Consider the following 17291-nt stretch of genomic DNA (forward strand, 5'->3'; position numbering starts at 1 on the left):
TACAGAAAGAATACAGTCATTTTTTGTGTAGGTGGAAGATATGTTTTGGAACCATAAAGAACCAAATTCTGAGAAGGATGCAAAACGATGTTATATAGAATGATTTTATATTTCTTTGATTTTAGAGATGACATAGCTTCTAAAGTTCACACTACTGGGAAAGTGTCATATTTTTACTAAGGAAAATGTGTAACATTTGAAATTATTTCAAATTTAGCATTGGGTAACTTTTAGGATGTGGGCTTTTCCATAATAATTTTTAAAACTTTTGGAATTCCTGAATTCCAAAAAGGTACTGAAAAGGTACAACTGTTTAATAGTGTATTTTTGAGAGTAGTTTGGGTTTAAATATTTATTTCTCTGTGTCATTTTACTCAGGTGGAACATCCTCAGAGATCTAAAAAGGCTGTATGGCACAAGCTGCTCTCTAAGCAGAGGAAAAGGGCAGTGGTAGCCTGCTTCCGAATGGCTCCTTTATATAATCTGCCAAGGTCAGAATTCTTTTAATGTTCATAATAGATTAAAGTTATTTTTTCCCTAATAAGTAGTAGGAGTCTAGCATTTACCTTAACATGAGTACGATAGTCCAGAAAAAGTTAGAAGAGATTTATTGGCTCTTCTGTGTAGTACTTGACTTTTTCTTTTTGGATATTCTCAGAGAACTGTGCTCTGTAATGTAATTGTTAAATTACTTTTAAACACCGAGAAAGATCTGCTCACCAATGTGAGATAGGATAGAGCGATTAAGAACTCATTCTTTGGAGTCAAACTGCTTTGATTGGAATCCTGACATCTCAGCTTTTGGCTGTCTGACGTTGGTGAAGTTTCTTACCTGACTTTGCTATAGTTTTCTCATTTGCATCATGGTAAGGTTTGCCTCATAGAGTTGTTCAGACTCTTTAATGAGCTGAGGTATACAGAGTGCTTAGAACTGAAGCTGACAAAATAAATGTTCTTTGTTTTTGATTTTTGTGATTATTAGCCTTTAGGGAAGAGAACTAATATGGAACTAACTTATGGGGATAACATAAAACTAATATGGGACTAACTTATGGAAATAACGTAAATACACTTGACAGACCCATCAACCTTCTCTTAGAGATATAGCAGGAATACTTGTTAATAGAGAAGTAACCTGGTACATTCAAGTCTGGCCTGGTGGCCTAGGTTACCATTTCAGCCTTCTTTTGGTTCCCCTAAGAAACTGTGCTCTTTCCCACTCTGAGCTTTATGCAAGTGGCATCACTCCCATGTCTGGTAAACAGGACTCAGCTCAGCTACATCTCTTCTTTGGAACATCTCTGACCAAGCCCTGCCCATCTACTACTTGCTAGTGGAATGCTTCCTCTCGCTTGTCTCTAGGACACATTTACATACCTCTAGTTGTAGCACTTTACTAGAGTACTGGGGCTACTGTCTCTCTGATTCAAACTTTGAGATCCTTTAGAGGACTGTCCAATTTTATATCCTGAGAACCTAGAACACTGACTTTCATTAAGTGTTTGAATGAATAAATAATGTAAGGCAGGAGTGAAAGAACAAAACAAATCCACCCCCAAATAAAACAAAACAAACAAAACCTCACACGTTTCCCTTTCTCTAAGATAGTTGGATTCCTTGCCATCTCATCACACTTACTGAGTCTAAAATATATTAATTTCCTCCTCAAACCATGTGCTACTTCTAATTTCTCCAACTCAATTGTGTTGTTACCATTTAGTCAAATAAAACATTAATTCTGAATTTATATTGTTATTCCTTTACTGGTTATTCCTATACAGTCATTCTCCAAGTTCCATCAAATTTTTCTTTGAAGTATTTTCATTGCCAGCCTTCCCTTCATGGCCACCTCTTCAACTAACCTGTCTATTGCTTCATATTAGGTTGACAGCAGCAGATGCTGAGTTAGTTTCTATGATGTCATAGAGTCTACTGTTCCACTCTCTCTGATATAACATTTTCAAAATTGTGTCCCTTATTCCAGTGCTTCTCAAACCTGGTTTTTTAGAAAATACACTCAAATTAATTTAAGAAATATCCAAGTTTCAACCTACTGAATCAGAATTTCTGTGAGGGCTTAGCATGTGCATTGTTTAAAAGCTACACAGGTGATTCTGATATACCAGTAAGGTCGAGCCCATGCTTTGTCATGCCTCTCTCATGTACAAGAATTTATGGTGATTTCTAGCAGTTCCAGCTGCGTTGTTGTTTCCTCTCCTCAGTTTTCAAGGTCCTTCATAAACCTGTCTAACTATATGTCTCATGACTCCTCAGCCTGCCTTTGGTATTGTTAAGCTCAGCTTCCCATCCTGCAATGGACCATCTCATTTTAGTACTTCTGATATTTTCTTATGATGTTCCCTTATTATTAAAATAAAGTCATGACTTTTCTTTTTTATCCTTTCTTATGTTTGAATCTTATCCACATCTCTCATCAACTTCATGAATGCATTTACTGATTCTTCTAGTCTTCACTGGTCTTCTTCTATTTCCACTTATCATCAGTATTCCAGGATTTAGTCTAAATATATATACTCCTATCAAGTTCACTTAATAGATTTTGTTTTATAATCCTCAGACCCTATATCTAATGTTAACTCCAACACTGAATGATCCCTCTATTGACACTTCCTTTGTTGTTTATCCAGACCCACTTGATGTCATAATAGATAGCATTTAATGAACATCCATCCAATGTGCTTTACATTTTTTATCTCATTTTAAGTCTCACAAAACTCAAATGTAGATGGGGGTTATCATAGTTCTATAATGAGAAAAATGAGCATTGGCAAAGTTGGATAACTTGACCAATGTTACAAAGCTTAGAAATGGCTGAGCCAGGATTTCAGTCCAAGTCAGTGTATGATCTGAGAAACCTTGTTCTATCTCCTACAATGTATTGCCTCTCCAATCAAGAGTAGGAAGTTTATTTTTAGTTTATTCTTCTGGTGCACAGATAATCCAGTGATAAAGCACTACTGAGTACCTTTTCAATTTATGAAAGAAAAAAAAATCTTTGTTTGAAATTGTGCTTATCTTTTAGGCATCGAGCTGTCAATCTCTTTCTTCAAGGATATGAAAAGTCTTGGATTGAAACAGAAGAACATTACTTTGAAGACAAACTGATAGAAGATTTAGCAGTATGTTTTTAATGGGGATATATGCTGAAAGAGGATTTGGGTTTGGCTGGAATAACATTGGTGTGACTAGTTACCATATAACATTGAAGAGAAAATATCATTGCAGTTTATTGGTCTTGGGCAACTTTTTATTCTGCATTCTATTCTCTTTTTATACTGCATTCAATGTGTAGGGGGAAATTCGCTCTTTTTATTTCAAAGAGATCTCATCAACATCAAGCAATTCAGAATTTAAGATGAATAGTACAAGTTTATTATTAACTAAATTTTGACTCCGTTATTCTGTAAATTCTGCCTCAAAGCACCTTTAAACCCCTCAGATCCAGGACAGAACTATAAAAGCTGAACTGTAAAGAAATTATTCACCAAAAATAAGTTGAAGGTTAACAAAAGCCGGTGAAAAGTAACTGGGTTTTAAGGATACTCAGAGCAGAGAATGAAAGACTGGACACAAGAGCGGGAATTCATGGCAAACAGAGTAGGTGGCACGCAGAATTTCCGTTGAGCCGTGCTGATAAGAAGGCTTGTCTTCCTGAGAGTGCGGTGCTCTGGGGAGCCATTGTCATAATCTTTTATAAGTTGTGATCTGTTTAAAAATCTGATGGAAGCCATCTCTTCGGGAAAATTTACAAGCATACAGTCCTGCAGAATTTTGCAGGCTATTAGAGGCTTCATGATTCCCAAGTTAAAGACCTCTTATCTAAAATCTATTTTTTTAACTCAAATTATCAGGGAATATAATGGAAAAACTACTCTAATTTACAAAAGCTTAACTGATTACCCCCATATATTTTAAATGAATTCAATTTGCCTTTAGCATCAAAACAACCCATAGAATATTGGCTATCTTAGAGAAATTTACGTAGCACCCACAACATTAAACCTTGAATCCAGAGAACAACCTCATTTATATAGAGAAGAAATCAGTCTGAATGGATGAGTAAGTCAAGAGAGATATAAAATTCATTAAACCATTCAACAAGAAGTCAGGATTAATTAATTAACAGTCAATAAACATGCTTAATAGTTTTCTTCATTGTAAAAGTTCTATCCAATAGTATGAAATTATTTTTTTAAGTTTTAAAAGTAACTGAAACTGAAAAAAAGTAACATGTAAGTGATTCAAGCATTAACTCATTTAGCATTTTTTACCTCTCATTGTTTGTGTAGGCAAATAAAATGTTTCATTTGATAATCAGTTTGCATTGCTATATGAACTAAATTTTTATACTTGGAATGACTTAGCATTTTATTGCAATTCTTTATAAATTGAGCCCATCTTAAAGTTGAAATCTATGTAGCAAATACAGTTTTGGGTAGTTATGAATCTGCTTATAAGAATGGCATTCAGAATTTTTAAAGGATGTAAGTCATTCTTTCCCATAGTGTTTTTTGATACAACTATTAAATATCTTTTTTTTAAAGCTACATAGTTTTGCATTGACAATGTAACACACTCACATATACACATATGTGCATATATAATGCTTATACAATACACACACACACACACTCCCCCACAGCAGGAAGAGAAAGGCTTTCCTTTTATTTGTTGTTCCTAGCCCTCATATTGCTCCTGGATTTGAGTGAATGTTTCATTTAGAAGTGAAATTTTATAAATTTGACTTTTTTATAGAAACCTGGAGCAGAACCTCCAGAAGAAGATGAAGGCACTAAAAGAGTTGATCCTCTGCATCAGCTGATCCTTCTGTTTAGTCGAACAGCTTTAACAGAGAAATGGTATGGTTGGGAGGGTTCATACGAGCCATAGGAAGAATAAATAAAGAAACCCATGTCTGAGTATTCTATGTGTCATGTATTGATGTTCAATTTCATCTTGTTCTGGTTAGGAGAGAGAGTTATTCAAAGATATGACCAGTCTGGCGTACACCTATGGACCAACATTCATTCAATTTCAGGCTTTAACATCTATGTATGGGCTCTAGTTTTTCTTAACAATTTTATAATTAGCTGATTTAGTTGGTTCTGAATCTTTTTATAAAATGATTTTTCTCTTTATCACAAGAAGCCTTTATTAATAAAGCAAAAGAGCCCAAAGCAAATTTCAGTACCAAAAGTGTTGGGAGACCAATGGTAACCCAAAATTTTCCGGCTAGATTGTGTCTCCATTGTGCAGTGGGTCTTAGGAAACCTTTAGAAGATGGGTAAGCCATTGTCTCAATGAAATGTTTCTTTAAGATCTATTTTAAGGGCATTCCCCATTTTTGTTGGCTTCTACAGTCTTGTTCAGATGAATTCACCAAAGCTACAAAGGGCAAACCTCTATGGAGTTAAATAAGAAATGCACTCATAGGCCTGAAAATCAAAATGTGCCCAGCATCTACCTGCTCATTACAGTGGGCACTGCATAGATTGGCTCTGTAGATGAGACATTTCACAGGTTATAAAACCATTATCTGCTTCCCTGCCATGTGAAAGAAAGCCTACCTTGCCCCAGGCCTCACTCTCATTCTGTGCAGAAGCTGGAAGATAAATTTAATTATCAATCCATATCCACATGAGTCTTCTCAGAGTCTTGAAGAGTTCATTTGACCTCTATGCATGCCATAATAATGTACATTTCTCTCTCTTAGCCACTGTGATCCATCCTTCTCTCACTATTTCTCTCTCTCTTATTATTTCCTAACTAACCAAATCATCTCATCCCTAAGCATAGAGCAACTCTCTGTCTGGCATTGTCAGGTAATGAGGTATTTCTCATAAGTGAATTTTTCTGATGGCTAAAGTTTAAAACTGCTAAAATAACTTTGCAAATATTAGGTATTTTTTGATAGAAACCTTTCTTCCTGAATTAATGGTTTCCGTACTTCTTGAAAGAGGACAATAAACATATTTAAACTTTCTTAATTTCATAATGGTCATTATTATGCTCATCGTATTTTTTAATTATATAGTAGCATAATAATTTGGGGAATCTTTCCATCAAATGTCAAATATCAGTTCCGCTGTCAAAAGCCCCTACCTCATTTAAATTTGCTTATTTCAACTTTTGTAGTTTCAAGAAAATTAAAGTTATTATATTTATGTGTAAATCAATAGAGCATTTATTTTGTGAGACTTGCAGGCCTGTTCTGAAAGGTAAGGTGGCACAGCTATTTAGGAGCTCTGAGATCTTTGCTTTCTGATTCTATGTTTTTGAATTATTACTTTGCCTAAGTTTTATGTTTATTTCATTTTAAAAAGGCATACTTGGTGAAAAATAAAGGTTACTTTATACAGTGATGGTAATTCTACGTATGACTAGCCTTCTACTTAACAACTGCTGTTTTTGTCTTGTTTTTCATAGCAAACTGGAGGAAGATTTTTTATATATGGCTTATGCAGATATTATGGCAAAGGTAAAAAAAAGTCTTGATTTTAATGTTTATTTTAATAAAGGGAAATCATTTTCATGTGATAAAGGATAAGAATCTATGTATTTCTGGATTAAAATAAAATATTGTTAAATCTTAGAAACCTAAGAGGCATTAATCTCAATTTTCCACTTGTTGTGTGAATCTCTGTTCTAACTTCCTTGACAGGTAATCATTGTTGCCTCCTTTAACATTTTATTTGTGAGGAGCTCACTGATTTTCCAGATGTTCATTCATTCAACAAATACTCACTGGGCATCAGGGTATTGGAGATAACATGGTGAATAAGAAAGAAACAAACACAGCTTGCCTTCTTGGAATTTCTCGACCGATGGAGAAAACGAAATTTAAACAAATGATTAGAAAAAACTCTAATAAGTTTAATGGTAGAGAAACTATTAGGACTTTTGGGAACAGGTAACAGAGCATAGTAGTGAGGGCCACTTAGTCTGTGGTTTAAGGAAGTACTTGACCATTGACTGTCCAGACATTCATGTCTGACATTCAATAACACAGGTAAGGCTTATTAATACAGATTTGAGATTCATCAGCATCAGCAACTAATTGAAGCCGTAGGAGTGGATGGTCTTGCCCAAGCAGAGAAGGCAGCATGAGAAGAGAAGAAGGCCTAGGACTGAGCTTCTAAGGACAAGGAAGTTTAAAAGATGGTTAGAAGAAAAGGAACCCTTAAAAAGAAAATAGGAGAGAAGCTTAAGTGTGAACATATATAGTAGGTATAGGAATAAGTGTTTGGTATTCTGGTGAGGGGGTGAACAAGATAAGGATTAAAAGTTCTCCAGGATGTATTACATGTATATCACGTGACCGTGGTGAGAATAGTTCTAGAGGATTGTGGAGAGGGGCCATTGGTGGTGCAAATGCTGTGTTGTGGGGAAGTAAGTAGAGATTCACAAATAAGGCAATGTGACATAAACATTTCTTTACTGAGAAGATTGAGAGGGAGGAGAAAGATATATGGTCCTAAATCTCTACAGGGAATTGCAAGGTTGAAGGGGGATTATTTTTGTCTGTTTGCCATTTGTTTATTTTTTTTGAAGAGAGAGATTTGAACGTGCCTTTCTCCTGATGGGAAGGACCCAATAGAATGGGCAAGGGAATAATTTGTGGAGTGAGGCCTTAAGTCAATGGGAGCCAAGCGAGAGACAGGTTACAGAGCATGAGGGAAAAGTCATGGCTTTCCAACTTTATTTCAAACCATAACCCACAGTAAGAAATACATCTACCCAGAATGTTTACAAAAACATAAAAATAGATACCTTGAAAGAAAATTATGAAATTATACCCTTCCTATGAGCAGGATAGTCTGATATTTTCTGTTCTATTTAAATTTTAAAAAATTGTTTTAGAGCATGACTCACTAAATAGATATCATGTCCAATTAATGGGTTGAAACTCATAGTTTAAAAAACGCTGGGTTAAAAGATAAAAGAGGAAGGATATTCCTTCTGTAGAAATTGGCATGGAATATTGACTAGAAACTAAAATAGAATTCTCAAGCAGTGTAGCAAACCTGATTTATGTTGTTTTCTGTGAATTTATAGTAGTACCGGTCTTCCTGCTTGTGTGACTTTTCTCTTGCAGTTCCCAGAACTAAATGCAAATTCAGAGAAGGCATTAGAAGTTAGATTCATTAAGGATAAATATTTTTGCCAGATCATTGTTGAAGGACAGTGGATTGAAGGGGCTTTGTATATTGCTATGAGAGTGGCTGAGTCATTGGATCTTGGATTCTAACTAGGATAAATAAGGAAGTGAGGAAAGAGGGAGCTGATAAATAAGGAGATTGTAAAGGAGTCCGTGGACTGTCATCCTCTGAGGTTGAAGAAGCAATGAGCAGGTGGGCTGAAAAAGTAGAAGTTCCTGGTTTGAGAGTAGGATATTCTTGATGGTTAAAGTTCTTCCTTGTGACTGGACCAGATCCTGCCTCCACATTTGTTCTAGTTGTATCCTAAGGTTAAATCTAATCTTGTGATAGATGGTCAAATATTTGATGATGCTCACTTTCTCTCAAGATTTTCCCCTTCATAATTAAGTAATCTTATTCCTTTTATTGTTAAACATAGCCCAGGAATGCCAAACTTTCATCACTCAGTTCATTCTACTCTGTGTGTGCTCTCTTTTATCAATGTGTGCTACCTAGAAATGAATTGAACACAGTATGCTAGGAACGAGTTCTCCTGGGTAGGACACATTGGGACTGTTTACTTGCTTATTCAGACTTCGGATCCTATACGTTTATGATAAAGTATAAGAATTCATTAATTTTTTTGGCAGCCAGCTTGCATTTTTGTCTCCTTTTGAGCTTGCCTGTCAATCTAAATTCCAGGTCATTTATGAATTTATGTTGAGTTTTATCTCACATACCTCTGTTTTGACAATTGATATACTTTTTAATTAAGTAAATGTCATCATTTCTCTAATTAGAGTCAGACGATTGTCCAAGTCCAAAATATTTTTAAAGTTCATTTCTATCATTCAGTGTTAAATATCTCTTTCCGTTCACGTTAACCACAAACTTGGTAAGTGTGCTTCCCTGTGTTTATCTAAGTTGCTAATTTTGATGATTGATGTCAAACTTCTTAATAAGTAGTTTCTAATTTTGAAAATCAGCATCTTGATAGTCTGAAATTTCCTCTTGCCCTTCATGGTTTCTTGGAGTTTACCAACAGTCGTTTTGCATTCACCTATGATTATTTTTGCCTTGAGTCTTGAAACTTGAACTCAGTTCAAGACATTCATGTCTTCATGTCTTCTTTCACCAGGGCCTTCCTTCCTTGCAGGGCCTTTTGAAGCCATCATTTATGTCTTAATTAGGTTTTTACTTTCAGTTTTGATTTTTTTTTAACCATAGGAGCACAGAATTAGGTTAATCATAGCACTGGATTCATGACACACTCTCATCATTGGTCCATTAGTGGCCTACTTTTATTAAGTTAGTTACTTAGTCATTTCTAGTAATGTGGTAACTAGCCATAAAACTGCTACTCACAAGAAAAGCTAAAACCTTGATAATATCTTATGTGTAGTCACACGATCATCCCCATTAACCCATACCCTGCCTCCCCGCACAAGGAAACCATCATCCTGAATCTTATGTTCAAGACAGCCTTGCTTTCCTTTTATATAATTTTCACTTATTATATGCATTTATTAATACATATACATTACACATATAATTATGTATATTTTAATTAGTTGTTTTTAACTTTTATAAGGGAAATATGCTGTATGCAATCTTTTGGTACTTACTTATTTCACTTCTTATTGTTTTCTAAGATTCATCCATACATTTGTGTGTTGCTGGAGTTTATTTGATTTGACTCATATTATATTCCATTGTGCAATTACACCGCAGCGTCTCCATTTGCTTTTTTGTTGATAGCCTTTCGAGTTGCATCCATGTTTTTGCTGGTGTGGAACGGGCTTGAAATGCCCGTTCTTATTTATCTTTTCTATTGTAAATGACTCAGGGGCCACGGGATGTGTGAACACTCAACTTGAGGAGAAAACGCCCAACTGTTTTCCAAAGTTATTGCATTCCTACCCACAATGTTTAAGAGAGATTCTGATGATCCATATCTTCTCCAATATTTGATATTATATGATTTATTAATTTTTGTCAATATATGAGTGTAAAGTGGTATTTCCTTGGGGTCTCAATTTTCATTTCCCTTGGCTCAGTAATTTTTCTAATTAAAATCAATTCTCTTTCGGGCCAGCCCTGTGGCGTAGTGGTTAAGTCCAGGGGCTCCGCTTTGGTGGCCCAGCTTCATGGGTTCGGATCCCAAATACAGACCTGCACCACTCATCAAGCCATGCTGTGGCAGCGACCCACATACAAAATGAAGAAAGACTGGCACAGGTGTTAGTTCTGGGATGATCTTCCTCAAGCAGAAAAAGAGGAAGATTGGCAATAGATGTTGGCTCAGAGCGAATCTTGCCCCCACCCCCCAAAAAATCACATCTCTTTGGTGGCTGAGTCTGAAGCAAACAGCTGATGCATTGTTCTGCACTTCCTCTCTGTTATTATTATTACAGCATCTGCTCTAAATCACGTACTTACTGTTCCTGTTCTCCTTGCCTTGGCTATATCTTGAAAAGTCATTTTAAATCTTTGTATTCATCAAGCCACACTTTGTTCTAAACCTTAGGTTAATATATTTTTTTTCTTGCCTATCTTTCCACCACCCTACTTCCATCATGAATACTTCTTCTTTTAAAAATCTTATCAGAGAATTTCCAGTGCATCCACTTTAGTTTGCTCATCACCCCCTTTGTCCTCAACATGACCAGTCATGCTTGATTCTCAAACTCTCTCTTTACTTTCCATCATCCCTCCTGAGCTGTCTGAAGCTGTTTCATCGTAATGGAACGGTTTTACCCATTTAAACGAGTATTGGAAGTATCTAGAATGACAACATCATAAATTAAACACTCAATAATGTTTCCACTCTTTTGAGTTTCTAGCTAAAAAAGCCTTTTCCTCCTCCTTCTCTTACTAACTTATTGAAATATTTAAGATATACATTAATTTATGCCCAGTAGTTCATTCTTCATTGGTTAAAATGACAAAATACCAGAGTGACTTTCTTACGAGATTTCTCTCTTCTCTCTCACCCATTAGCTGTTAGGTTTAAATCCATACCAGAAGTTTCTATTTTTGCTTTCTCCATCTTCTGAGGAGTTACACAATCAAAAAGGCAACTTAAGACTGTATAAAATATGCTTGGTTTGCAGAATGAAATTTCCAGCAGTTACTGGCCAGATGAAGTGCCCTGCTTACTGCTTTACTTATTCTCAGTGCCAATCTTGAATTTTGGTGCAGATGCCTGAATGGTCTGAAGTCTCCTCTATTTTAGTTTTCTCTAATTTTTTCTTTTAAATTCTCTATTCCATGCTTCTGCCTCTTTAAGTACAGATTTTATTCACTTTTCTTCCCTGGCATATAGTATCACGATTCCTTGCCTAGAATTTATCATTTTGATCCAGAAAGCTAAATCCTGTGCTTCAAGACCATCTAATGGAAGTTGCTGTTTACTTGGGCATTATCATATATATTGCATGGATGCAGTTTGCTATTGAAAACTGCATCTCCTATGCCTGTAAATCTTTTTCTTTCTGTCCAATACATTACAAAGTGCTAGAGATCTGCTAGAGTTTTCTTGTGGTCCCAGCATACCCTCATGCCAATCAGTACAAGTTTAAAGTAGTTTATGGGTTTGATGAATTTTGTCAGATATATACTCCAAATAGATTCAGGCTTAATAGGTATTAAAAAAATCACAAATTTTAACCTTATTAGAAACAAATCTCACTAAATTGTCTTAGGAAGAGTTTTTTAAAAGTTTAAAATATTTCATTTCAAAATAATTCTTTGTAAAAAATATTTGTCAGCTAGAGCTCTAAATTCCTTTACACAAAAGCAAACATATCATGTGAATTTTATAGCTTCAAAGCATATTATTATAATTCAAAGTGACAATTTTTCTGAATACATTCTTCATCTCAAACTTTTTCTGAAGATAATGAAATTTATAAAGGAGATAATGTGTTTGAGGAAATTTAAAACATCATATCTTTAAGAGACATTTGATACTAGTATTCTAATTTGCTTAAATAGGAAGCATGCTTGTCACCTGATAAAATTCCCATGCTTCACTCCTAATTGCTAATGCAGATGGAGGGAAACGTGACATCAGTGATCCTAAGGAGCAGATAAGCCAAAATTCCTCTGTATTCCTCGTTAGATGTACAGTATTTATGGAGGACTACAGATTTGCCTTCCAGATATGTTTTGCTAAAGTTCTCATGGGTTCTTACTTTCCGCATTCCTGGTTAACTGATGACATGGGCATCAAGGTGACATTAGCACATAGTAGAAAATTAGCACAGAATGAAAAATTTCCTGCACTCTGAATGAATAAGTAACCTCTTTGTTTTTGTGGTGAAACATGCTGTTTTAACACCTTTTCCATGTAGTGAAATTGTCACGGGTCTGTGGTCCCTTATTTTCTCTTTTGCAAACCATGTTCACATTCTTATTATTCTAAATGGAAAGCATGATACTCAGTATATATTTGTTGAATGAACGAAAGAATGTGGTAAGCCTTCTATCATTTATCATTGAGTGGATGGAAGGATCACATTTTGTACCCTCCCTCCCATCCCCACTTCATCTCCATACTCAGAGTGCTGTGAATCATTGAATTAGAAGTATTCTTCTGACTCGTAACTTATATTTAACCACGTGCTTCCATGCACTTCAATGATACACTGAGTGCTTACCAACCATAAAAAGTCCTTAGAAGATTGGGAACCGTCTAACTCTGAAGAGCTATAGGTCTCTTCCTACCACAGGTCTTGGTTAATGACCAGCTTCCTTTGGTCGACATGATACTCCTAATTCCAAACCATAATAATAATAGCAGTTGAGATTTATTAAGAGCTTATTATTTTTCAAACACTTGTTCCTAAGTGGCAATCAATTTACATATATTAATTCATGTGATCCCTCAGGAACTGGGTACTATTTTTCTTATTCCCACATAAAATGAGGAAATGGAGACCCAGAGAGGTAAAGGAACTTGCCATAGGCTAAACAGATAACAATTGGCAGCATCAGGATTTGAACCAGGCATTCTGTGTTCTCAGGCCATGTACCTAACCACCACACTGTTCTGCCTCCTTATCAAGCAAAAATTTCAGCTGTGGGAATTGGATAGAACTATATTCATGGATTAGCACAACTCCTTTATCATTTCTGGGAGTCTAACTCAAAATCATGGAATCAGTTTTATCATTTTTCTATAAAAGGATAATAGTAGTAGCAGTTAGAATTTCACTTTCCTCCTTTGGACCAAATACAATAAAAAATGAACTTTTAAAAAGAGATTACAAGAATGACTTTAATTAATGCACATTGCTCTCTATTAATTTTAATTCCTAGTTATTGCATGTATCTGTATTAGTGTGTTGTAATGGCAGCGTACAATAAGAGCAAACAATGATGCTTGTCTTTAAGGCTTGCAGTTTGGTTTGAACAAGGCAAATGCATGAATAAGTATTATGTATAGTATGATGTGGACCTTGTAAATATCTCCATGATATGTATAAAATTGGTAATTTCATATTTTAATTTTGTAAGTACACAATATAATTTTCTTTTAGGTCATGAATTTTATTGATTATATCATCTAAGCTTATCATATCTAACATATTTATATTATATCTAATATATTTAAACAATGTTGATGTTAAACTAATACAAATGATTTGATATTCTATGCTAAATTCTTTTGTAATTTCTGTCTCAACATATTCTAGTCCTGTTGATCTTTTTAATTTTTTACATGTATCAGAGTTGTCATGACGAGGAAGATGATGATGGTGAAGAGGAAGTGAAGAGTTTTGAAGTAAGATGAATCTTTCTAGATTTTTCTTTTTTCCTACTTTGAAACATTGTTTCATAGCTTATAACTGACATTTATGTTTCTTGCTTCATGGCTTATTGCAGCTTATTGTGTCAAGGAACTGCATGTCAGAAGCTGGATGGACATATCTGAGTCCTAACATTTGCTGAAGTTAAGACCAAGGAACATAGAATAGTTAAATAACCAAACAAAACCCATATGTTCAGAATGAGTGTTCCTGAGAACTCTCAGAGATGAGATTGCTTCAAATTGTTCTCATCTCATTGAATGTTGTGATCTGAAATTTCCAACAGACATGTGAGGAAAATATTTATTGAAGAGCGACACAGCATCGGATTTTTAATTAAACCTTCGGTTTGCGATTTTTTTCTGAATTGAAGAAGTCTTAAAGATTTGGCCTCTTTCGACTTTTGCCCGTTAAGGTCACTCATTCCCTGTACATATGTAAATGGTGGCACATGATGCAGTTTGCTTGCATGAGGTAGGGGTGCGTATATTCCTAGGACTATGTTCTATTTTTTATAATTATTTTCTCAAACGTTCTCAGCTTTTAAATATCCATATAATTTGAAATACTGCTCAATATTCATTAGCCAGAAGGAAAGTAAATATATGTTATTTTCCTCCTTTGCTTAGACGCATTTTTGCTTTTTATGAGAAAAACTAGCTTTTTGCTAACTACCACTCTCCTTATTTATTGGTTCTTTTTTTTTTTTTTTTTTTTAGAATTTTCAAAAAGAAATTAAGTGGAAGGAAACAGATTAGGTTCTTTTTTTTTTTTCTATTAATTTACGTGACTAGACTTTGAGGTCGAAGAGTCTGGAAATATATTAGTAACCAGCAGTAAGTCTCTGATTACAGTGGACCCAAAAAAGGCATAGGTGAGGAGTGGATGTCAGTAGTGCCCCTCTCAGAAACAGTTTGATCTGAGCATCCCAGCATTGAAGTCAATGTGTAAAAATACAAAAACAGGAGAATAAGCCAGGACTATTGCTCGCTGAGAAAAATGCCGTAAGATTAATTTCCTATGTGTCACTATAAGCTGTTCTGATGTATGTGTATTCTATTCTCAAATCCCTCTTTATTGATTAGAAACTGAGGTAAATTAGAATGAGCTGTGAGCAGCAAATACTATTGTTTTTCTGAAGTGCACGCCGTTTGTGGTCTATCAGTTGTCTTCAGAGCAGTTGTTTATTGCTATTTTGCTTCTTGTCCTCATCCTTCCTAAGGTCACAGGATCCCAACGCAGCAAGGTAAAACTATATATATGTGTGTATTTGTCTGGGTCTCAGTTTCGGTTTCTTGTGACATTTACCTTTATTAGACCCAACATCTTGGATTCTTTTGTAATAAAAGGTCTTGCGATCTTTCTACAAGTTTGTAGCTCCAATGCAATTGGTCTCTTCAGTATCCTTTCCTTGACACAGGTTTATTCTTCTTGCAATTTAAATGACTTGTAATTTGAAATTTTACCCTACATGTTAATTTTGAGCTGCATACTGTGCTGGGATAAAAGAGTCCATCCCTTTAGGTGATTAACTTTTAGCTAGAGACCTTTCAGCATGGCATTCTGGCCTCATCCCTCTTGATGTTTGTTTTTTAAGACCAGTCTCAGTACTTGAAAGGAGATGTGATAAATGGCATTGCTGGCGAGACTGGAAAGAAATCTGCTTTCCATTGTGTTAGTAGTACCTTCATTTAGTAATTAGAGATTATGTTCCACTATTTCAGTGTTGATTTCAGCATTTCACTATAGGGAAGAACTTGACGATTGTTTGTGTGTCAATATTTTGAATAGCGAAGTTCTTGGAAAATTTGCTAAGAGAAAACAATTTGATCTAGAATTACAAAAATTTCTCTCTGATATGAACTCTGTTAAGCTTACATTTTATTTTCATGAGACTGTTTAGTAGGAAAATCAGTCATAAACATCCTAGGAAGAAAATCTTCATCGTAACTTCAGTTAAAAAACAAAGCTTTTCATTTTAAATGTATTCTTCTAGCCTTCTGTAAAAAAACAGTGAAAGATTTGTTGTTAAGATGAATTTAGAATGTCATAATAAACAATCTATTTAGAAGAAACAAATTATAATATTTTAACTCAGTTTTATATTTGGAGGAATATATTGTTCTTACATCATGATCCTTGTAAATTTAAAAATTTGAGTTCATGCAGATGCTATCATATATAGCTCCAATTGGGTGGATGTAGTGGTTAATGACAATAATGGACATAACACTTAATAATATATTATGGGCTTAAATAATAAGTAATAATGAGCGTGATACTAATTTGGTAGATTTTTATACTTTTATCACTAATTATCTCAGGTAGAATTCTTGTGAATTGTTGAGGGTCAAAAACATGAAAGGACCTCCTAACATCAACCAAAGATTTGATTTTCTAGATAGCACAGAAGTTCATGCCCCAAGAGCGTGTTGATATCTGTGAGTGTGGGTAGGGAAGGCAGGCCAGGATGAGAAGGTGTTGCTGGTTAAGAAAATCATTTTACTTTGAAAGAGGAATGGAGTTTCAGGGAGATACAAAAGCAAATCCAGTTTGGTAAATAAGGTCAAATTTGATGACATTAGAAATGTTCCCTATTCAGAAAAGAAGTCTGGGAATGGCTAGAAGTGGAATCTTAGCTTTTTGAGTCTAGGATTCAGGTTGGACTGAAGACAAGAAATCAGGTGAGGTGTGGAGCCTGACCTGAGAGAATGGGCTACATGCCTTGGATTTACAATGATGGGCAAGAAGTTCATATAATGGTGAAACCTGGCAATTAATCCCAAGAAAGAGGATATAAATCAGCATGTATGACAGTCCCAGCATGAGACAGGATTTTAAAATTGCCGGTGATTGCCACATATTCATAAGCATAACACAATAGACAAGATTTGGGAATTTTCACTTCTTAACCAGATGTTTTACTGAATCTCCATGTGACTTGGGACTATAATTTATTATCTATGTCTAATTTGTGTAACAATCTACTATTTGCAAAATATAAATTCTGTGAGTAAGCAATATGAACTCTTTCCAAGTTGAAAAGCAGAGTGGTGTTCAGTCGATCACCTAGGAAAATACTTTCTCTGAGGTCGACTCTGTGATACCAAAAAAAACACAGAAAAATTTGACCAGACCACTGGATTATTACTTTCTCTTTATAAATTTAATAGTGTGCCAGACTTTTTCCATTGAGATGTCTAGTTGTAATATCATTTAGATAAAGTCTAATAGTGGAATTTTTCATTTAACTTATAAGGAATCTGAATGCAGTTTCAATAATTCTTAAAACGAATTATAAGTACATTTGGGAATAATG

The 17291-nt window shown here is 34.9% G+C and overlaps 1 protein-coding gene across 4 annotated transcripts in view; it reads left to right on the forward strand.

Moving 5' to 3' along the window:
• Positions 1-17291, forward strand: part of RYR2 (ryanodine receptor 2) — a 678741-nt gene that overhangs the window by 582085 nt on the left and 79365 nt on the right. For 3 of the 4 annotated variants that reach the window (XM_046653495.1, XM_046653496.1, XM_046653498.1), the window contains 6 exons: positions 379-491; positions 3044-3140; positions 4777-4880; positions 6448-6499; positions 13894-13947; positions 15195-15218. In XM_046653495.1, the coding sequence (XP_046509451.1) occupies positions 379-491; positions 3044-3140; positions 4777-4880; positions 6448-6499; positions 13894-13947; positions 15195-15218 (444 nt within the window). The remainder of the gene's footprint in view (positions 1-378; positions 492-3043; positions 3141-4776; positions 4881-6447; positions 6500-13893; positions 13948-15194; positions 15219-17291) is intronic. The other variant, XM_046653497.1, reaches the window with a different exon arrangement.

The sequence above is a fragment of the Equus quagga genome, chromosome 2 (assembly GCF_021613505.1).
Source record: "Equus quagga isolate Etosha38 chromosome 2, UCLA_HA_Equagga_1.0, whole genome shotgun sequence".
NCBI lineage: Eukaryota > Metazoa > Chordata > Mammalia > Perissodactyla > Equidae > Equus > Equus quagga.